Genomic DNA, 22,450 nt, shown 5'->3' on the forward strand with positions numbered 1-22,450 from the left:
GAGAGGGGAGCCAGCAGAGGTCAACCCTGCTGCCTTCTCAGGAGGCCAGGGCTCTGGGGGTGGCCTTCCGGGGTCACGGTTCTCTACCCTCACATCCCCCTTCCCTTGGTGTCCCTGAAGCTGAGCCAGCGTAAATGACATAAATTTTAATACAATTGAGTGCAAAGTCGAGCTTTTATGGCGTTTTCTGTCCTTGGTAATTTTGTTTCAAGCACGGCATGTTTTTATAAGGGGCTACATTTCAGTGGGTCTCTTCTTCCGGCCCCAACAGACACTCCTGACTGCTAAGTTGCCAGAGTCGTTCCAGTTTATTGGTGTTGATGTCCAACAGCCTGGGAGGGGGGGCTGTCTTTGTGTCCCCACAAAGCTAGATCATTTCACAAAGTCGTAACTCTTCAACATGTGCTTTATTAAAAAGAAAGTGCAGCGAATTCGAGGGTAAGTTTTCAAGTGAGCTTGGCCCCCTAGGAGGAAGAGACAGGAGCACACGGGAAAGCCACGCAGCAGCAGAAGCCCCTCAGGCATTTTCGCAGCCATTTAAAAAGATGTCTTCAGCAAACTCGTCCAAATTAGCTAAAAATGCTTGACACGATGAACACGCCGTGTCTGCGGGCCAATATTCAATCCAGGTGGAGGAGTCTAGAGGGTATATATACCTAGCAAGGCAAAACGGAAACAGTGTTGGTGATGGCGGCCACAGGCAGGGGAGAGCTGTACTTGATTTCCTTGGGAAGAGACCAGATGTGTGTGTGTGTGTGTGTGTGTGTGTGTGTGTGTGTGTGTGTATGTGTGTGTGTGTTGTGGTTCCTCCCCCAACCCTGCACCCACACTGTTCAGCATCAGCCTAGAGAAAGATCATGAACCTTTGCTGTTTGAGGACTTCCTTCTTAGAAGGTAGGAATGGGGTCTAGGCTAAGATCTGTCCTGTGTGTATGTGTGCGTGTGCCCACGTGTGCACACATGTGCATGTGTGTGTGTGTGGGGGGGTAGGTGCATGTGAAAGCAGAGGTCAACTTGGGTACTGTTCTTCACACAATGTCTCTATTTGTTTTTGTGGTTGTTGTTTTTTATGTTTTTATTTTTGTTGTTGGGGAGACAAAGCCTCTTACTGGCCTAGACCTTGCCAGCAGGTGAGGCAGCCTGACACGCAAGCCCCAGAGATCCACTTGTCTGTCTCTCTAGCACTGGAATTATAAGTGTGCTCCACCATGCCTGCTTGGTTTTAACTAACTATTTATTATTTATTTAGTGTGGCGGGGGACGTTTTGTCTGGCTGCACATTTGTGGGCCACATGTGATGTCTGGTGCCTGCAGACCCCAGAAGAGCATCTGGACCCCAGGTTGTTGTAAGCCACCATGTGGGTGCTGGGAATTGAACCTGGGGCCTCTGGAAGAGCAAACAGTCAGTGGTCTCGACCACAGAGCAGTCTCTCCAGACCCACATGCCTGATTTTTGTCTGTTTGTTTGTTGTTGTTTTTGGTGTAGGCTCTGGTGATTGAACTCAGTTCTTCACACTTGCACAGCCAGCGCTTTACTGACAAAGCTGTCATCTCATCTCGCAAGGCCAGCTCTCTCCAGGTAACCAGGCCACACATTTACACACTCTTCCACTCGCAATTACAACTCTGCACACTGAGGGAGGTGGTGGTGTGTGTGTGTGTGTTGCGGGGGAGGATGTGGGTGGATATGTGTTCTCAATTCATCCGGCACTCGGATGGCTTATCCTTCAGTCAAGGCTCTAAGTACTATGTTGGTGGCCAATAACCCTGTCTTTGACATTCAAGGTTCTTCTTTTATAGCCATAAGGATGTGTTGGCTGAAACTGAGGTGCCAATGGGAAGTGAGTGCAGTTAAGGACAAATGGCACTCAGGTGGGAGAGGAGACCCATGCTGACGACTTACTTGAAGCTGAAGTGGTGTTTGATCTGCAGAGCCTCTTTGCCCATGATTAAATACTGCTTCCCTTTCACCAGGTTGGCGTTGGCACAGCTCACCTTCTTAATGAAGGTGACTTCAGAGTCCTTCTCAGCAGCGGCTTCCCCTGAGAGACACACAAGGCAGGCTATCATAGCCACATCCAATGTCCCGGTCACGGACTCTCTGCTGTGTTCCTCCTCGGGAGGGATGAGTACTGTTGAAGAGGCCGACTGTCTGGGTTTAACCCCAGCGGTGCCGGTTCCCACTGGGTGGCTCTGGCTGCTGATATATGCGCCGTGGAGTAAGGACGCAGTCCCCTCATCTGAACACTGACTCCGTGCAGAACAGCTAGGGAGGCCGAGCGGGCTAACATATGAAAAGCGCTGAGGGCCAAGTAAGAATCACTACGTGTTCTTACTCCCCATGGATCCAGGAGCACTGCTCAGTAGTTGTGCACTGCTTACCTCATTTGTTGTGCACTGCTTACCTCATGTAGTTGTGCACTGATTACCTCATGTAGTTGTGCACTGCTTACCTCATGTAGTGTGCACTGCTTACCTCATCTAGCTGTGCACTGCTTACCTCATGTAGTGTGCACTGCTTACCTCATGTAGTTGTGCACTGCTTACCTCATGTAGTTGTGCACTGCTTACCTCATGTAGTGTGCACTGCTTACCTCATGTAGTTGTGCACTGCTTACCTCATGTAGTTGTGCACTGCTTACCTCATGTAGTTGTGCACTGCTTACCTCATGTAATTGTGCACTGCTTACCTCATGTAGTGTGCACTGCTTACCTCATCTAGTTGTGCACTGCTTACCTCATGTAGTTGAGCACTGCTTACCTCATCTAGTTGTGCACTGCTTACCTCATCTAGTTGTGCACTGCTTACCTCATCTAGTTGTGCACTGCTTACCTCATGTAGTTGAACACTGCTTACCTCATGTAGTTGTGCACTGCTTACCTCATGTAGTGTGCACTGCTTACCTCATCTAGTTGTGCACTGCTTACCTCATGTAGTTGTGCACTGCTTACCTCATGTAGTGTGCACTGCTTACCTCATGTAGTTGTGCACTGCTTACCTCATGTAGTTGTGCACTGCTTACCTCATGTAGTTGTGCACTGCTTACCTCATGTAGTTGTGCACTGCTTACCTCATGTAGTTGTGCACTGCTTACCTCATGTAGTTGTGCACTGCTTACCTCATGTAGTGTGCACTGCTTACCTCATGTAGTTGTGCACTGCTTACCTCATGTAGTTGTGCACTGCTTACCTCATGTAGTTGTGCACTGCTTACCTCATGTAGTGTGCACTGCTTACCTCATGTAGTTGTGCACTGCTTACCTCATCTAGTTGTGCACTGCTTACCTCATCTAGTTGTACACTGCTTACCTCATGTAGTTGAGCACTGCTTACCTCATCTAGTTGTGCACTGCTTACCTCATGTAGTTGTGCACTGCTTACCTCATGTAATTGTGCACTGCTTACCTCATGTAGTGTGCACTGCTTACCTCATCTAGTTGTGCACTGCTTACCTCATGTAGTTGTGCACTGCTTACCTCATGTAGTTGAACACTGCTTACCTCATCTAGTTGTGCACTGCTTACCTCATGTAGTTGTGCACTGCTTACCTCATGTAGTTGTGCACTGCTTACCTCATGTAGTGTGCACTGCTTACCTCATCTAGTTGTGCACTGCTTACCTCATCTAGTTGTGCACTGCTTACCTCATGTAGTTGAGCACTGCTTACCTCATGTAGTTGTGCACTTCCTACCTCATGTAGTTGTGCACTGCTTACCTCATGTAGTTGTGCACTGCTTACCTCATGTAGTTGTGCACTGCTTACCTCATGTAGTTGTGCACTGCTTACCTCATGTAGTGTGCACTGCTTACCTCATGTAGTTGTGCACTGCTTACCTCATCTAGTTGTGCACTGCTTACCTCATGTAGTTGTGCACTGCTTACCTCATGTAGTTGTGCACTGCTTACCTCATGTAGTTGTGCACTGCTTACGTCATGTAGTGTGCACTGCTTACCTCATCTAGTTGTGCACTGCTTACCTCATCTAGTTGTGCACTGCTTACCTCATGTAGTTGAGCACTGCTTACCTCATCTAGTTGTGCACTGCTTACCTCATGTAGTTGTGCACTGCTTACCTCATGTAGTTGTGCACTGCTTACCTCATGTAGTTGAACACTGCTTACCTCATGTAGTTGTGCACTGCTTACCTCATGTAGTTGTGCACTGCTTACCTCATGTAGTTGTGCACTGCTTACCTCATGTAGTTGTGCACTGCTTACCTCATGTAGTTGTGCACTGCTTACCTCATGTAGTTGTGCACTGCTTACCTCATGTAGTTGTGCACTGCTTACCTCATGTAGTTGTGCACTGCTTACCTCATGTAGTTGTGCACTGCTTACCTCATGTAGTTGTGCACTGCTTACCTCATGTAGTTGTGCACTGCTTACCTCATGTAGTTGTGCACTGCTTACCTCATGTAGTGTGCACTGCTTACCTCATGTAGTTGTGCACTGCTTACCTCATGTAGTTGTGCACTGCTTACCTCATGTAGTTGTGCACTGCTTACCTCATGTAGTTGAGCACTGCTTACTTCATCTAGTTGTGCACTGCTTACCTCATGTAGTTGTGCACTGCTTACCTCATCTAGTTGTGCACTGCTTACCTCATGTAGTTGAACACTGCTTACCTCATGTAGTTGTGCACTGCTTACCTCATGTAGTTGTGCACTGCATACCTCATGTAGTTGTACACTGCTTACCTCATGTAGTTGTGCACTGCTTACCTCATGTAGTTGTGCACTGCTTACCTCATGTAGTTGTGCACTGCATACCTCATGTAGTTGTGCACTGCTTACCTCATGTAGTTGTGCACTGCTTACCTCATGTAGTTGTGCACTGCTTACCTCATGTAGTTGTGCACTGCTTACCTCATGTAGTTGTGCACTGCTTACCTCATGTAGTTGTGCACTGCTTACCTCATGTAGTTGTGCACTGCTTACCTCATGTAGTTGTGCACTGCTTACCTCATGTAGTTGTGCACTGCTTACCTCATGTAGTTGTACACTGCTTACTACCTCATGTAGTTGGCAGCTGGCAACGGTCAACTTTCTAGGAAAGCACATGATGTGAAGGGATGGGAAATCTAATGGACGATGACTCTGGGATTCCTAAAGGATTCAGCAGTGCCATGACATGACACTTCTGCCTGCAGTGCCCCCCATCACTTCTTTTATATCTTTATACCTTAATCTATCTGATCTCCACCTCCCTCCCTTCTTTCCCTCCCTCTTTCTCTGGTGTACGTATATGTGCTTGTGAAGGCAAGATGGCAACTTTGGGCGCCTTCCTCTCTACCACTTTCCACCTTAATTTTGGAGACAAGGTCTCTTAGGCTGACGGTCTCCATTTTGACTAGACTTGATGGCCAGTAAGCTCCCGGGATCCATTTGTTTACGGCCCTCAAGGTTCCAGCACAGGGCCTATGGATGTCCATCATTGCATCTGGCTGCTTACAGCAGTGCTGGCATCTGAACTCTCATGCTTGACCAGTAAGCACTTTTACCCAGGGGCCACCGCACCCTACCCCCACCCCTGGCATTTACGCCTGGATTCCTACTCTCGTGGTTTGCTCCACATGTGTCAGTTCTCAGACACACTAGACACCTCTTAGGGAGGGGATCACACCCGACTCGCCGCTATAATATTAAGGGTCATTACCAGCTGTTAAGTAGTGACAGTCTCCTAACAGCTAATGCTTGAGGAACTCCTGGACCTGTCAGGCAAGTGTATGTAACTGCTGTCCACATAACAAATGTTCTCTAGTACCACGGATTCTCACAAAACATACCAGTTCAAACTAGTTTTCTTAGACTGTCTAGGGACACAGCATCATGGTAGAGCAACACCTGAGCCACATTCCCAGTACCTTCAAGGCCCCCAACTGTTACAGAAAGCAGTGTGGCTATGTTGAGATCTCAATATCTTGAAATGAAACACTAAAGGCTAAAGGCGGTTATGGCTTTTGCTGAGATATAAAGCGTTTGCTGACGTCCGTGACGAGCAGATTCAGTGAAAAGGTGCGATCCCTGCAAGTCACGCCCTCTGTGCCGGACACAATGCCGGGTGCACAGGCGCCCTGACTGTTGAGGGGGAAGGAGGGGTGCTCACCTGTTTTGTAAATGTCCAGAAGAGTTGCAGTGTACTTGACAAAAATGTTTTCTTCCGTGGTGGACGTGATCCTCACCTTGTAAGCTGGCAGACAAAACAGGACAAAACGAATGCTATCAATGCCGTCCCTGGCGGAAGCCGGGGTTTGCCATCAGACGAGGAAAGAGGATAGCAGTTGTCAAGGCAGTTATTCCAAGGATCTTCCCCAACCCCCTCGGCCAAATCGTAAAATTAAAAAAAAAAATGAAGATGACGTCAAAGGAAGGGAATGGAGGGAACCACAAGCAGCTAAGGTCCATCTGCTGTACCGAGCAGAGTCTGTAGACAAAAACAGCAGGGCCAGGGGCACTTCACTTATGTCCCTTGTGGCCTCGAGCAAATTTTTTAATGTCCTTGAGCCTCAGTTTCCCTCCTGGTACATAGTGATGGTGGGTTGAGTTTTTAAAGGGTCCTTATGAAACTTGTGTTGTGCAAATGTCCTCCGTGAGACTGTTTGAACGCTTAGCTCCCAGTTGCTTGGGAAGGTTGTGGATCCTTTAGGAAATGAAACTTCCTGGGGGAAGTGGGACCCTGGGGGAAGTGGGATCCTGGGGGCGGGCCCTAGAGCTTTGTAGACAAGGCTCACTTCCTGCTTCCTCTCTGCTTCCTGAGTGCAGATGGAGTGTGCCTTCCCTGCTTGCTGTCTTGTCTTCCCACCAGGAAGGGCTTTAGCCTGCTGGGACTACAAGCCAGAATAAAGCCTTCTCCTCCGAGACACTCTTGTCATGGTATTATATTACAGAAATGGAAAAGGGACTACAATGTCTGTGAAAAGCCACAGACATAACCACAACAAGACAAACCAGTTGAGCTTTAAAAAAATAAAAAAGAAACCCCCAAAACACTTGGAAACAATATCCTTTCAGAAAAGACTTTGAAAATGATGGTGCGCAGTGTTATCCTCTCTCCTTCCCCCTCCCCTGCCTCCCCCCCCACCATCCCCAAGAAAAGAAAGAAAAAAGGAAAGAAAAGAAATCCAACCCAAAACCAGAAGCCTCTGAAATAAGCACAGGGATTTAAAGGCAGGCAGAGGCACTCCATACTGCAGTGGTTGGCACTGGATGAAAGATAAAGGACTGTCTTACTTAGTTCTCCGTTTCTCTGATAAGATCCATTGAGTAAAGCAACCCCGAAGAAAGAGCGGCCTACGGTTGCAGAGAGTTAGAGCCCATGATGGCAGAGCAAAGGGAGCTGACAGAACACCTGAGCGCTTATATGTTGACCCTACAGTTGGAGGCAGAGATGGAAGGAGGGAAGGAAGGAGGGAGGGAGGGAGAGAGAGACAGAGAGAGAGAGACAGAGAGACAGAGAGACAGCAGGTGGGGGGGGGGGAGACTAGGAATAGAACGGAACTTGTGAAACTAAACTTTAAAGCCCCAGGGACACACCTTCCCAAACAGGTCAACCAACTAAGGATCAAGCCTTCACATATGTCGGCCTATGGCCGTTCTCATTCAAACCAACACGAGGACTCAAGACAGCCTACAACTGTCCATGGAAGCTTAGGTCTGAGCGAGCCTCAAGCACACATACTTATCAAAAAATTATTAGTAGCCCTTCTTTGCCTTAAAGAAAAAAATTAAAGCAATAACCTTTCCCCCCTCCCCCTGCTCTCTACTGCCCTGCTCTATCCACTGGAAGAACACACAGCTGAAATCCTAAGACTCTCTCCTCTCTCTCTCTCTCTCTCTCTCTCTCACACACACACACACACACACACACACACACACCACACTTTCTTATTATTTTTAAATTATGTGTACCCATGTGTCCATGCATGGGTTTGGACACATGAATGCAGTTGCTCATGGAGGCCAGAGAGGCTGGATCTCTGGAGATGGACTTACAGATGGTTGTGAGCTGCCCAACGTGGGGGCTGGGAAGTCATTGCAGGTCCTATGAGCGAGCAGGACATACCCTAACCACTGAACCATCCCTTAAGCCCCAACCTCTGTGGGTTTTCTTGGAACAAGTATAGAACCTCTATTTAGAAGGATCTGTTAGGGAGATGTCTTGGCTGGGTCCACCTTTTCCTTCCATTGTCTGCAATGAAAAGTCACACTTCTTTGCTGAAGAATAAATAACTTTGTACCTGACCTTTTCCTTCAAGGGACCTAAGATACGTTATAAACACATAACGTCACTAATGTGCAGTGCTTTGCCTTTCTAATCGAACACACATTGATGGAGTTTCATGTTTAAGAGAAGTCTGCTGAGCATCTGCACTCACCGTACGCAATCTCTGGCTGACACGCTGTTTCTTTCCTGGTGTCTGTGGAGATGGTCAGGTCCAGTTCCGGCTGCAGTTGCCCACAGTCAGCTGAGTCGTGTGGAGAATGGTGAAAGTTAGGTTAGTGTTCTGAAGCAGGCGCTCCCTGTGGGAGGAAACAGTCTCCAACAAGCCCTGAGACAGTCTGGGACCATTTATTATAAATGCTGTATTCCTAAGACCTGTCCGTTTTCTCTTCGATGAAGCGAAACGTTACAAAAAGCAAATGTTAAACCTGCCAACTAACGCCACGCCACAGCCAGCTCTTCAGAAATGAACCTCTTTCCCTTGAAGGGAGCAAGTGAGGAGTAAGTTCTACTGTAGGAGTTTAATGAACATAAATGATAATTTGATTTCTAGCTATAAGATGGCACTGTAAGGACCTAAGAAGTAGAAAAAAAAACCCAAAACAACAAAAACAAATACAAATAAAAAAACAAACACAAATAAAGAAATCCCAATAGATGGGACAACAATAAAAACTCAAACCAGGCTGGACTCTCATGGAGAAATCATGTTGACCTCTGTGGGTTTTGGTGAGTTGACAAAAAGGCTGCCTTTGACTTCCAAGAGACAGAATTAAATTCTGAGAAGTGACAGGAAATTCTATTCACTGGAATTAAGAGTGAGAGGAGCCGGGCGTGGTGGCGAACGCCTGTAATCATAGCACTTGGGAGGCAGAGGCAGGCAGACCTCTGAGAGTTTGAGGCCAGCCTGGTCTACAAAGCGAGTCCAGGACAGCTAAGGCTACACAGAGAAACCCTGTCTTGAAAAACAAAAACAAAAACAAAAAACAATAAAAAACCAACCAACCAAAACAAAACAAAATTAAAAAGGGTGAGAGGACGAAGACCTGGTGGCCTAGCATCTCTGTTCTCTTTGGTTCTTTTCCTTTCCTTAAAAAAAAAAATTAGGTGAAAGTAAAAAGGAAGCCACATTATGCCCCCCTAGGACACCCGACAGCCAACTGGGTGGTGTTTCTCTGCTCTTGAACAGTGTCCCACCAGGATGTTTGGGAGCTTTTAAAGAATCATTACTTTTCAGTCAGCTGACAAATGACAATTTGGCCAAATAGCTTCCCAAGATTCCCTTCCAACATGGAGGGGCAGGCTGCCCAGGCGCCTACCTTCGACACACTGGCATATAGTTCCTTCACAAACTCTCTGCAGCCTGGTGTCAGAGGTACTGTAGAACATGGTGCACTGCTTGTCTGTGGGACGGAGACACGGTTACAGGAAGTGGCTGGTGACCACTGTTTATTGGTTGCTGAGTCTCTTATAAGGGGCCTCAGAGATGGTCTGTTTCAGTCTTTTAACTTATGGCTCCAGGCTGTCCTGGGGAGCGTCCCTGGGCCTGAAGAAGACCCCTCTCCAGTTTGTTAGTTTTGGCTCTGTGCGTGCTTGGAATTTCACTGTTCAATAGTCATTTCTTAGAATGAAAGTAATTTGTGCACCCAAGAATGGGAAGAAAAGAAATCATATTACTCCAGTGTCTTTTGAAGGAATTGTATTATTTGGGCTAGATGAACAGCACACACACACACACACACACACACACACACACACACACACACACACGCATATACAGGAGAAGAATCACTAGGCATACTTTATGTGATTTCAGAACATAAAAACCAGGTCAGCATTTGATCCCCTTAAGGATCTTCTAACAAACAGAACAGTCCCAAGATTGGAACAGTAATTGGGTGCCTTCAAGCGACACGGGGACTCCCTGCCACAAAGGGACTTGAGGTAAAGCATTTTAAAGTCCGAGGGTTACACAGTCCAGCTATTTAAAAGAGGAAGAAGCTGAGGACTGAGGCAGGAAATGATTGAATGCAGCGTTTAAAAAAGAATCTTCAAAAAACAAAAACAAAAACAAAAACAAAACAAACAAACAAAACAACAACAACAACAAAACTGAATCTTCAGAGCTGGGTGCAGTGGTACATGCCTGTAACCCCAGCACTCGGGAGGCAAAGGCAGGCATATCTCTGTGAGTTCCAGGCCAGCCTGGTCTACAAAGCGAATCCAGGACAGCTAAGGCTACACAGAGAAACCCTGTCTTGAAAACCAAAACCAAACCAAAACAAAAAGACATGCAGGCCCTCCTCAGATTTCTAAGGAAGATGGCGGCAGAGTTGTCTGAGCAAACCGTGGAGAAGATCAGAGCCGGTTATGGTTACCTGGTCTGTGATACTCGTACACCTTGAAAGTAGCAGGATTCAGAAACCCAACTTGGAAAAGCTCAAATATCCGGAATCGGACACAAAGGAAATCTTTGGAGGGAATCTGTTCGACAAAGTCAAGGTTTTAAGGAAGGCGTGGGGGAAGAGCTGTTCACAATGGTTCAGTCTGTAAAGATGTGATGGTAAGGTGGGCGTGTCAGGGGGTGGAGCTTACCGAGTTCAGCTGCAGAATAACTCGGCCATCTTTGACTTGGTAATCAGTTAGGAGCTGATCCACTCCTTCCACAAGCTAAGGAAGAAAGGAGAGAGAGAGAGTGCGACAGAGAGAGAGAGAGAGAGAGAGAGAGAGAGAGAGAGAGAGAGAGAGAGAGAGAGAGAGAGAGAGGAGGGAGGGAGGGAGGGAAGGAGAGAGCTTGAATTTACTTTTCTCTGATTGCATTTCCCTGTTGACAGAGCCACAGCATGTCCCGCTGAGCTGAAGGAGGATGCCGCTTCCCTGCCCGGCTGGAGCACATTGCCACACGCACATGCTCACATGTTTTGGTTAAGTGAGGCTCCTGCTTCATTATGTCAAATCACGGTTAGATTTTTTTTTTTTTTTTTAAGAAAGAATATTCCGGGTGATCGTATGAGAGCGAGACATTGAAGTAAAAGAATAGAAGTCTGCCCAGAAAACAACATAGGAAAAAAGCTCAAGAATTCACAGTAGCTCTAAGAAAAAAACCACTTGCAGCACGTAAGTCTTCCTCGTTTGCTCCGATTCCGGTTGGCAGGGAGATATCCATCACTGCGTGGGAGGACCCGGATGCTGACTCCTCCTTGCTGGGCTTGTAGCTAAAACAAATCAGAGATTGAGAAATAGATTAAATAAATGGTAAGACTCTTTAAGAAAGGGACCCGGTCTTTAGCAGCCTTTATTTATATATATATATATATTTTTTTTTTATTTTTTATTTTTTATTTTTATTTTATTTTATTTTTTTTTTTGAGACAGGGTCTCACTGTGTAGCTCTTGGATACCCTGAAACTACCTATGTAGACCAGGCCGGCCTCAAGCTCACGGACTAGTCTACCCGCCTCTGTCTACCCAGGTGCGGGGATTAAAGGCATGTCGCCAGCCTTTACATTTGGTTCTGTGTATTAAGGTATGTGGGTGAGAGCCGGAGAAGTTAGAGCTCAGAAGGCCTCCAAGCTGCTGCTGTCTGCCCTAGGCTTTCCATGCGGAACACAGAAACCGTCCACTGCAGGAGGACACATGAAAACACTAGTGGTGCACGCCTTTAATCCCAGCCCTCGGGAGGCAGAGGCTGGAGGGTCTCTGAGTTCGAGGCCAGCCTGGTCTACAAAGTGAGTCCAGGACAGCCAAGGCTACACAGAGAAACCCTGTCTTGAAAAATTAAAAAAAAAAAAAAATACTGGGACTGGAGTGCAGCACCCAGTGATGGTTACACTTGATTCATGCAGAGCAGCGTATCAATCCAGGTTACTTGATTCTGATTTTAGTCTTTCTAATAGACTGCTTCCAAATAAAGTATTAGCTGTATATCAGAAAGAGACCAGAAATCCTAACTCTAACCCTGGGAACAGACAGGAAGAAACACAGTAACAAGTCATCAGTTCCTTTCTCTGGATGTCATGTTGTAGTCAGTTATATTTCCTCTTTCCTTTAGTCTTGTCTGTTTTCTAAGTTCTTGGGTGTGGGCACCTCATGAAGAAAATAATGCTTCAAAGACTGGTGTCTAGGAATTTCGTTAGTTTGAAGTTAAGGGAAGCAAAGTGGATAAAATAGGATTGCTCTGTCTCTGTCTTCCTCCTCCTCCTCCTCCTCCTCCTCCTCCTCCTCCTCCTCCTCTTCTTCTTCTTCTTCTTCTTCTTCTTCTTCTGTCTCTCTCTCTCTCTCTCTGAAAGGGGATCAGGAAATCTAGGTCTTGTCCCACTTCTACTGAGCAATTTCCACAAATTATTTTCTTATTTGTGAGAGGTGTAAACACGTGTTGTAATCCATGTTTATGACTTGTGGGCTTTGAGGGGCAGAAGCGAGGTGCTGCCAGTAGGCTCAATTGGAGGACTGAGGAGAAAGGGGGATTGGGCTAGAGGCTGGGGGAACAGGATGAGAGAGCCAGTGGCAGGAGGTGACCTTGAGTCCCAGCCTCAAAAGCAGCTGCTTGCTGTAGCTGGGGCTCAGGAGAGCAGGCAGGACAGAGAGCAAGTGACAGGATAGTTCACAATAGATTTTACCCAAAGGAACAGGTCTTGGGGAAGGAGGGAGCTGCAGATCTGGGAAGGTACATCTTTTCCTCAGCCTCCTCATGTAGAGCAGGCAAAACAGCTCTTATTAGAAAAATTTAAAGTTTCATTTACCACAATAACTAAAGACACTAAAAAAAAAACCAAAAAAACCCTGACTCATAAAAATTGTAACCCCTCCTCAGACTCTCCTTAATTGGATGGGGAGAAGCCGAGGGTTCCTGGTTCACAGATGCCACCCCTCCAGGGTGGGGGGAATCTATGAAAGGGCCAGTGGAGCTGGATGGCTGGTTGCCATGGGGACTGTTTCAATCACGGTGGTACCAAAATCCTCTGCTCTCTCTGCCTGCTGCCAAACCCAGCGATCTTCCCCGGAGGTGTTAATGTTGTAGGAATGAAATCCTTCCCATCCTTTCCCTCTTTCTTTCGAGGTTGTTAAAACAAACAAACAAACAAACAAAAGCCAAAAAATCAAACTACACAAAAGAGGCCTGTGAACGTCCGGGCTGTGCACTGGCAATTTTTTAATCATGAGAGAATATTCAAAGGCAAGGGCAAAGTGTGTCTTAGAGGATCAAGGGCTGCTTTGGAATCCACCCAACCTAACCTCGTGGGGCCAAAAGTTACCAAAAGACATGCTGTTTATCATCACAGTTTCCACCTGCTTTCCTCTGTACTTTGACAGCTGGAATTGGGCCTCTTGTCCAGGGACTCTAAGGAGTGACTTTTTATAGCGCCTTGTGTACACAGCAGGGGTTGGGGACAAACGGGACTGGCAGAAACTCAGAGGTGAGACAGTCCAGTGTGCTTTATAGGAAAGGTTCAGAGAATGCACTCATCTCTGCTGAGGATCATTTGAGTGGGTTTTTTCCCAGGGGAGGACGGAGGAGGGGGCTACCCACAAATGCATCACCCGTTATTCCAGAGCCCTTCTCCAGCCAGGCTCAGATGTCTCCTCATCAGGTCCTGTGTACTGATTCCGGCTCTCCCCAGGTGTTTGCTCTGACCTCTCTGTGACAAGTGTTCCAGGTCTCAGAGGTAGCTCTGGCCCTGCCCCATCCCCAGCTAACGGGGACTTGAGAAGACGCAGAGGGCAAGACACAAAGGGCGGAAGTAAAGAAGCCGGAAGGAAGAAGGGAAAGAAAGATGTTAGGGAAGAAGGAAGGGAGGGAGTGAGTTAAGGAAGAAGGGAGTGAGGGAGGGAGGAAGTTAAGAAGGAAGGAGAGAGGAAGTTAAGAAGGAAGAAGGGAGGAAGTTGGAAGCTAGGAAGGGAGGGAGGGAGGGAGGGAAGGAGGAGGGAAGGAAAGAGGAAGGGAGGGAGGAAGGAAGGGAGGGAGGAGCAAGGAATTAAGGAGGGAGGGAAGGCTTCTGGTCAGGGAATAAAGCCAGGAAATGACAAAATCCAGAGAAGTGAGAGAGAGGCTCAGGGTCATAGACACAGCTGGGAAACAGCTGGCAGGGAGGTGGCAAAATGCAAGTTATTTCTTGGGACAAGTAGTCTTGGTGTATACAGACAGAGCGGTGGCCCCAGGAGTCAGGGAGCCGAGGCCTTGCCTCTCCCTCTAATGGAGATTGTGCAGGTCACATCACCTCCTTGGGTGTCAGCTTCTTTATTTATAAAACAAGGGGAATCCTGCATCACCATCAAAGGCCGTCCAGTTAGAATCGAATACACAATTTGTACCAGTTTCTAGGTCCACACTGGGCAGTTTGGCATCACGTGTGATTACAAGTATGTATATCTCACCAACTATGACTTGGGTTTTGTCTGTTAATTTATACTATGAAGATTTATGGAGACAGGGCGTGGCAGGTGGCCCTGAGAGGAGATGGAGAGATGAAGGATTTGTGCTCTGGTCCTGGCTTTGTCACCGACAGCTCACTCTATGCTCACTAAAGCCAGAAGTGTGTGTGTGTGTGTGTGTGTGTGTGTGTGTGTGTGTGTGTGTGTGTGTGTTTCAAAACCAGTGCACACTTTGCAGACACACTAAGAAGGAGACTGTGGTGAGAAGACTCATTGACTCCAAAGATGCCCACATCCTAATCTCCTGACCTGTGATGATGTTGTGTAGCAACACAGAACGTGTATGTGTGTCTCTGTGTCTGTGTGCTATGGGTTATTTGAAGGCATTCACTGGACTTACAAGGCACTTTATAAAGGAAAGATGAAGACAGAGAAGGAGGTAATGACAGGGGTCAGATTCAGAATAAGCTGAGATGCTGCCTAGCAACAGTAGGAAGGCCATAGAGTGGCCAATTTAGGGTTTTGCATTTAGCCACCAGATGGTTTGACATAAACAGTTCTCAACACTGGCTGCATGAGACTGGGCCTGAGCTTTGGGTGTTTCTGAAGTTCCTGGCCTGAGTTTGCAGCCTAAGCAGAGCAGCCAGCTGTAAGGAGGTTTTCCTGGTGAATATATTTCCTGCTGAGGACACGAGCCATGTGCAAGATTCTTCTGTACTTTCTTTTCCCAATAATTATACCACACCTCTACCATTCTGAAAGATCCACAAAGGTTATTATACTATTTCAATCAGAAGGAGACAAAAACTAGGAGAGATGAGCAAACCCAGAGGTGCCTTCCAGAATAAGCAACTATTTAAGAATTTCTGCTGTATTCTACATTAAAAACAAAAACAAAAACAAACAGCTGGCCAGGTGGTGGTGGTCACACCTTTAATCCCAGCACTCAGGAGGCAGAGGCAAGAGGCTCTCTGAGCTCGAGGCCAGCCTGGTCTACAAAGCAAGTTCCAGGACAGCCAGGGCTACACAGAGAAACCTTGTCTTTAAGAAAAACCACCATTACCACCATCACCACCACCACCACCACCAACAACAACAAAAACAAAACAAAAGCCCCAAACAAAAAACAAAAACAAAAATGAACAACCGAGCATCCTTGGATGTGTTAAAAGGCATTGAGGGTACTGCAGGAAGAGCAAGACCTCCGCACCTGCACTCCAGGTTGAGGACGCGGACTCACCTGGCACATGCGACTATACGCTTCTGTCCGGAGTCACTGTAGCTGGACACTGGCACACAGAGAAACACACAAACAGATGACAAAAGTAGGAAGTAGGCAGTCTGTAGTTGTTTCTGGAGCATGCTGGGACAGAATTGTTCACTAGGACATCTCTAAACACATTAAAATGATTTGTGACCCGGAAGTTGGCATTTGTGGAGATTTAAAGCTACTGACAACAGCGGGATGTGTCCATTTCTGGAGGAGCGCTCTGCTCTCAAATATCTCTCCGTGAGAGGAGTTAAGCATGTCTGGGCAATGTCTCCGGGGCAGATCTGGACAGAGGAGGAGTAGAGTGCAGCCTCTGCGTTGGGGTGGTGGTGGTGGTGGTGTAAGAAGCTTCCTGAAGGAGCATACCTGACTTGCTGACAGGGAGACATGTGTGCCCTGTGACCCCGGAGCAAAGGTTAGAGCAGCAAGAGGGCAGGTGCATGTAAGTGGACTTGACTCTTTGGACACGGAAGTGTCAACCAAACAGCAGAGGCACAAGAAAGTTGTATGTTTGAAGAAAAGGTTGGGGGAGCACATTTTAAAAAGACCATATGTACTAGAGAAAGATCAAAGACAAGGAAGGGAAATGAGGGCCTGGGGAGAAGAGGGTTTCTTGAATAGAATCTTTATACAAAAAGCAATAGAAATAAATCCAAATAAATAGTCCTCTCAGAGCCTTACAAGCTGTTACACTCTCCCTCTTTTTAAAAACTTCTAAAAAAGATTTATTATTTATTATGTACACAGTGCTCTGCCTGCATGTACCCCTGCAGGCCAGTATAGGGCATCAGATCACATTATAAATGGTTATGAACCACCATGTGGTTGCTGGGAATTGAACTCAGGGCCTCTGGAGGAGAAGTCAGTGCCCTTAACATATGAGCCATCTCTCTGGCCCCACCTGTTACATTCTTTAAAAGCATCAATTACTAAATAATAACACTGAAGACATTTAGCTTAGCTGCTATATTACTTGCTATTATTACATCTATTATAATGAGTGGTGGTAATGTTTACCTGGATGCCGACCTACTTAATAACTAGACTAAGATTTCCCCCTCACAGGCCCATGCTTCCTAATCAGGGACATGCTCTACTTGACATTTTTAATGCATAGCTAAATAGTGCACACACCAGGCTATCTTACCTTCAATGTCTTGGGTATCAATTTTCAAGTAAAAGCTGCAAATTTCCTCAGCGGTACTAGTTTTGTGAGCCACAGTTTTTACCTGTGTTGGGATATGGAAGCAAGAAAATTGCATGTAAAATGGGCATGTGAAAGGGGTCATTTACAGGACTGTGGCCGAGACAGGAGAAAGAGTGGGTTTGGTGCCCAGCGCAAATTGTGCGTGTGGGTCAGCCAGCAACTCCACAGTCCATACAAACATGAAGAACCAGAAAAACCCAAATGATGACATTTGGCCAAGCACAGTCTCCCAAACAGATCCTGGAGAGTCAGATCTGAGCCCCTTGCTCTGCAGACACAGGCGCTGCAGCCTGCATCTTCACTTCTTACCCGAGTCTTAGCCTAAGAAGAGCTGACGTCTCCCAACTCCACATACTTTTGAGACAGAAATGGTGAGCAGAAATGTGTTTGGATTGCCAGAAATAGATGCTCTGACAGCAGTCAGCACTGAGGGGGGCAAACAGACAACCTTCTTTCCTCTGTGCTGCCTTATGAACAGTCCTTGAAGCAACTAACATGCTAAAGGTGAGAGGTTAACCAAGACCGCCAATAGGACGTAATTTTTTGCTCAAGGAGTACAATTCCAAACTGTGTGGGCACACACAGCACTGAGAGGAGGTCATAGGACACCAACCCCAAAAGATGCTGAGTAAATGAGATAACTATGCTACAGACCACACAACACACATGCCACGTGCCTCACGGATACACACAAAACCATAAAGTTACAGATGTGCATACTGTGTAGCAATGGGGATATTTCCTAGGAAATAGTCCACTAGGCGACTTTTTCATTGTGTGAACATCATAGGGTATGTTTATACAAACTAAAACAGTTAAGATATCATTAGCTGTTGCAGTCTTATGAGACTTTAACATACATAGCCACATCTTGGCAGAAATGTCACAATGCAGAAATGGCTACATGCAGTATGTAAAGTATTTCCACAAATGCACAGAGGGCGTACATCTAAGGACCACCAGTTACTGTCTAAAATAAACTGTGAGCATGGTCAAGGCAGCAAGAAAGGATTGGACAAATGAATCTCACGTTAGTCACGGTAATCCAAGTCATATTTCGGCAACTTTGCATCAAACAAAATCTTATTTTTTTTCATGTCACCTAGTTACACAGCTTCCCTTGGCACCCGTCAACTACTCACATATACTGTAGCCAAGCCATTGCTATATCCTGTGGTGACGACGAGGTCATCATTGAGAGGTACCTGAAGGATGGGTGGAGAAAGCATGTTTTCATTCTTCATCTGGGAGAGGGCAGGTAGAGGAAAGAAATAGTTGGGAGGGTGGGAGGAGACCTGGCAGCCTCCTCTCTTGTTTTTTTTTTTTTTAAGATTTATTTATTTATTTATTTATTACTATGTATACAGTGTTCTGCCTGCAGGTACACCTACACACCAGAAGAGGGCACCAGTTCTCATTATAGATGGTTGTGAGCCACCATGTGGTTGCTGGGACTTGAACTCAGGACATTTGGAAGAGCAGGCAGTTTTCTGAACCACTGAGCTACCTCTCCAGCCCCACTTCTCTTGGTTCTTAAGAAATTAAATGGATGACGTTGAAGATTCACACACAGCAGGCTCTAAAAGATGCACTGATGGACTGTATCCTGGACCCCTGAGTTAAAAAAAAAAACCTTCTCTCCCCTACATTGTTGTTGTTGTTGTTTTATCCCCCTATGTTGTTTTCATGGAGTATTTTATCCCAGCACAGGACATGAAGCTAGGACATAGCCTTACTATGCTGCTCAGACCTACAGCTCTTCATTAGAGCTTAGACTCAGATTATGTGTCTTTGGTGATTTCTAAATGTTCCCTGGGACAAGGGACATATTCCGAACCTAGGGGCCACAGCACTGCCACCTTCAGAGGCTCAGAGGGTGAGGAAATATGGACACAGCTGTATATTTATCTATCATGTGACTGGTACAGTTGAAAAAAGTCATGCTCTGGCATGGAGAGATGGCTCAGTAGTCAAGAGCATCGGCTGCTCTCCCAGAGGAACCTGGTTCAATTCCCAGCACTCACAGGGCAGCTCATAACCACATATAACTCCAGTCTCAGGGGATCTGACACTTTCATACATACGTACATGCAGGCAAAACACCAATGCTCATGAAATAAACATAAGTAAATTATTTAAAAGAAAAGAAAAGGCCAATGCCTACAGCCTTGTTGCCAGATCTTATTTTTTCAAAGCAGGTTGGAAATCAGATCTGTATTTGAAATGTTTAGATCATTAATTATTGGTATAGATCTTTGTCTGTGGCCATGTCCGTATTATTATTATTCGCAGGCATAAGGCTATTGTGTAATACAAATGTTGATTTCTGTATCTCCCGTGTCTGGTTGCAATCCTTGTTCTGAGAATCTCCTGTCTCAAGGTTATGTAAACACTGCTCCCCAGTTGTTCCCTGATATGCCAATAAAGCAGCTTACAGCCAATTGCTTAGTAGGGGAGAGAATAGGGCTGGATTTCCTGCCAACCAGGCAAGGAGGAGTTAGAAGAGGAAGTAGGGGATTGAGCCATAGGCAGAGGTCCAAGAGACACCAGGAGAGGAGCTGGAGCAGGGAAAGCTACAGTGTGCAAGTATCTCTGGGATGTAAACTAGGAGGAAACCAAATTAGCTTAGAGGGTTAAAAATAGAGTAATAACTGCTCAGTTATTGTGTTGTGAAGCTTATTGAAATAATATAATAGAGTCTCATCTCAATTATTTGGGTCATAGCTGGATTAAGAGAGAAAGTGAGAAACACAGTTTTATGAAAATAACAGTATTACTACTATTATGCTATTGTTATAATACTACATTATTATCATTTTGCTATGAGTCACTGGTTTAAAAGTTTTGCTTAAGTTTCATTTCTCATATCTCTTTACTTTCATAAGCATGGATTTGTAGGGCGTGTACACAGTGAGGTCTATTCCCATTTGCTTATATATTAAATGCACTCAATTCACACACGAAAATTAGAAAAACGTGCATTTGGCTGTGTAGACTGTGAGCCATAATATTATAGAGCATATACTTCGCCTAATGTATCTTTTTCTTTGGGAAATTTTCATAACCCATTAGAGTTTTCCCTGAGGAAAAAAAATCTAGCCTAAGGGACTGGAGAGATGACTGAGCAGTTAAGAGCACTGGCTGCTCTTCCAGAGGACCTGGGTTCAATTCCCAGCACCCACATGACAGCTTACAACTGCCTGTAACTCCAGTTCCAGGGGATCCAACACCCTTACACCAATGCACATAAAATAAAACTAAATTTTAAAAACAATCTAGCTTTGGAGAAAGACATGGAGGAAGGAGTCTAGAGATCCAGAGGTCAACCCCAAGCTAGCTATAGTTTGTGTGCAAGACCAAGGACAAAAGCCCAAACATGTCTTTCGTGTCCCCGCAATGGCACGTCTGCGTGTGCATTACATATAGTGGATATTCTTTACCTGACTGTCTCTTTCTGATTCTTGCAGATGTAGCCTACACATGTGGACATATTAAACCCCTCCCCTATATACAATATCTGTTGGCCTGAATCAGGAGCCCATCCCCACCCCTGCCCCAGCCCCACACTTTCTATATAGGTGTTTCAGGACTTGTTTAAATGACTGTCCCTCCCCCAGAACATGAGTTCTTTGTGCTTTACTCTTGAATCACCAGTGATGAAGATACAATAGGCGCCCTGATTAGGAGTCAACAGACACTCAATGAACGCTTAAATAACGACTACAAGCACAGGTACAATAAGGAAGGACGGGAGGACTTAAACGGGGCCCATCTGATTGCAAACTATTATGAACATTTCCGCATTTACCTCCACTGGCCTTCCAAGGAAATTCTCCTCTGTCACCTTATAGTGGTAGAAATCACCTTTGTGTTTGTAGGAGACATTGATGTCCATATTCAAATGAAGTTGTTTGGCCACAAGAGAGTATTCTGTGAGGCCCTCAATGGCATTGATGGTGTCCTGGCAATAATCCACAAAAAAAACAAACAAACCACATTTAGTTCATTTATACAGTCCCAGTTTACAAACAGACCCACGCTCTTTCTGCGAACAGGATTCCCATATAGAGGCTTGAAGGTGAAATGCTCTTACTTCGGCCTCCCCAGCTCTAAGCACACCCATCTCCTGCTTGGGAGATGGTAGGTAGGCAGCTCTGTCTGGAGGTGACACTCCAGCTGATGGAATGCAGCAGGTTGAGGGGCTATTGTGGGGGTGTAAGGAAGGGTGGCTCTCCCACAGGAAGGACATTGTTTCCAGCAGGAACAGGAAGGAAGTGTGGCCTCAGGTCAGGGTTCACTATGTGTTCCGTACCTCTACCCTCAGGTAAGTCACTCTGAAAATTCCCTCTGGCTCTGCACATTCCCTCTTTCTCGTCCTTTAGTCTCAGCTTAAATACCGCCGCAGCAAGGCCAACAACTACCTCTTCGCGATAGTTTTGATGCTCACTTCCTGCCCTGTAGACCACTCACTTCGATTTATAACACTTTTATTTATGGTTACTTGATGGCTGCCTTCCCCACTATAATGTAAGAGTCGTGGAGCGTACAGGTATCTATGTCTTCCTCTGTGCCTGCTATGGTGGGTTGTGCCCTTCACAGTCCATGTGTTGAAGATTTAATGTCCAAGGTGGCGATGTTGGGGGTCTGGGATCTAATGGGAGGTATGCAGGTCATGGTGTCACCACTCTCAGAAGTAGATTAGTGTCATTATCCTTATAAAAGAGTAGATCTGTCCCTCCTCTTTCCTCCCCTCCCCCCCTCTCCTTTCTTCTCTTTCCTGTTTCTCCTCTTTGTTCTTCATGGGATGACACAGCAGAGATGTTTTTTTTTGCCAGTTGTGGCCCCTCAACCTTGGTCTTTCCATCCCTGAGAAACCCGAGCTAATGCACTTCTATTCACTCTGGCTCTTCCTCATCTTCTTCTATAAGGTGAGCAAATGTGACTAGATATTAAATGGCTGGCCACTCCTGTGTCTATAGCAGCTAATCACTAGGGCACATTTCCTGCTAAGCCTGGCTGTCTCCACAATAAAACCCATTAAACAATCGCTAACTCAATCTGGAGAAACTCCCGCACTTCTTATATACACGTACACCACACCCACACACACCCACACACACCCACTCGCACAGTCACTATCCATAAACACCTAGAGAGCAAAGACGTTAATATCTGAGGCTCCACTTTAAACACAGACGCACAGGCGTGCACCACTTCAAGACAGGGCACGCTCTGAATGTGAACTGCTGGGTGATTTCATAATTGTGCAAACATCACCGAGTATGCGCACACAAACCTGGGTAGAGCCCTTAGTAGCTGCAGGCTCCTGTGTTCAATTCATAGAAACCCCAGATAACCACGAGAGCCAGTAATTTAGTTGCT

At 46.1% G+C, this 22,450-nt stretch overlaps 1 protein-coding gene across 1 annotated transcript in view; it reads right to left on the reverse strand.

The window, feature by feature from the left end:
- Window positions 1–215: 215 nt before the first annotated feature.
- Window positions 216–22,450, reverse strand: part of LOC311607672 (complement C5) — an 82,751-nt gene continuing 60,516 nt past the window's right edge. The window contains exons 30-41 of the mRNA XM_084799622.1: window positions 20,877–21,029; window positions 18,211–18,273; window positions 17,009–17,090; window positions 15,832–15,880; window positions 11,332–11,434; window positions 10,815–10,889; window positions 10,598–10,703; window positions 9,539–9,622; window positions 8,374–8,463; window positions 6,105–6,188; window positions 1,904–2,042; window positions 216–656 (exon numbers count right to left, since the gene is read on the reverse strand). Coding sequence (XP_084655748.1) covers window positions 518–656; window positions 1,904–2,042; window positions 6,105–6,188; window positions 8,374–8,463; window positions 9,539–9,622; window positions 10,598–10,703; window positions 10,815–10,889; window positions 11,332–11,434; window positions 15,832–15,880; window positions 17,009–17,090; window positions 18,211–18,273; window positions 20,877–21,029 — 1,167 coding nt within the window. The 3' untranslated portion in view covers window positions 216–517. The remainder of the gene's footprint in view (window positions 657–1,903; window positions 2,043–6,104; window positions 6,189–8,373; window positions 8,464–9,538; window positions 9,623–10,597; window positions 10,704–10,814; window positions 10,890–11,331; window positions 11,435–15,831; window positions 15,881–17,008; window positions 17,091–18,210; window positions 18,274–20,876; window positions 21,030–22,450) is intronic.

This window comes from Acomys minous (genome assembly GCF_964271855.1).
Source record: "Acomys minous genome assembly, chromosome: 10".
Taxonomy (NCBI): Eukaryota; Metazoa; Chordata; class Mammalia; order Rodentia; family Muridae; genus Acomys; species Acomys minous.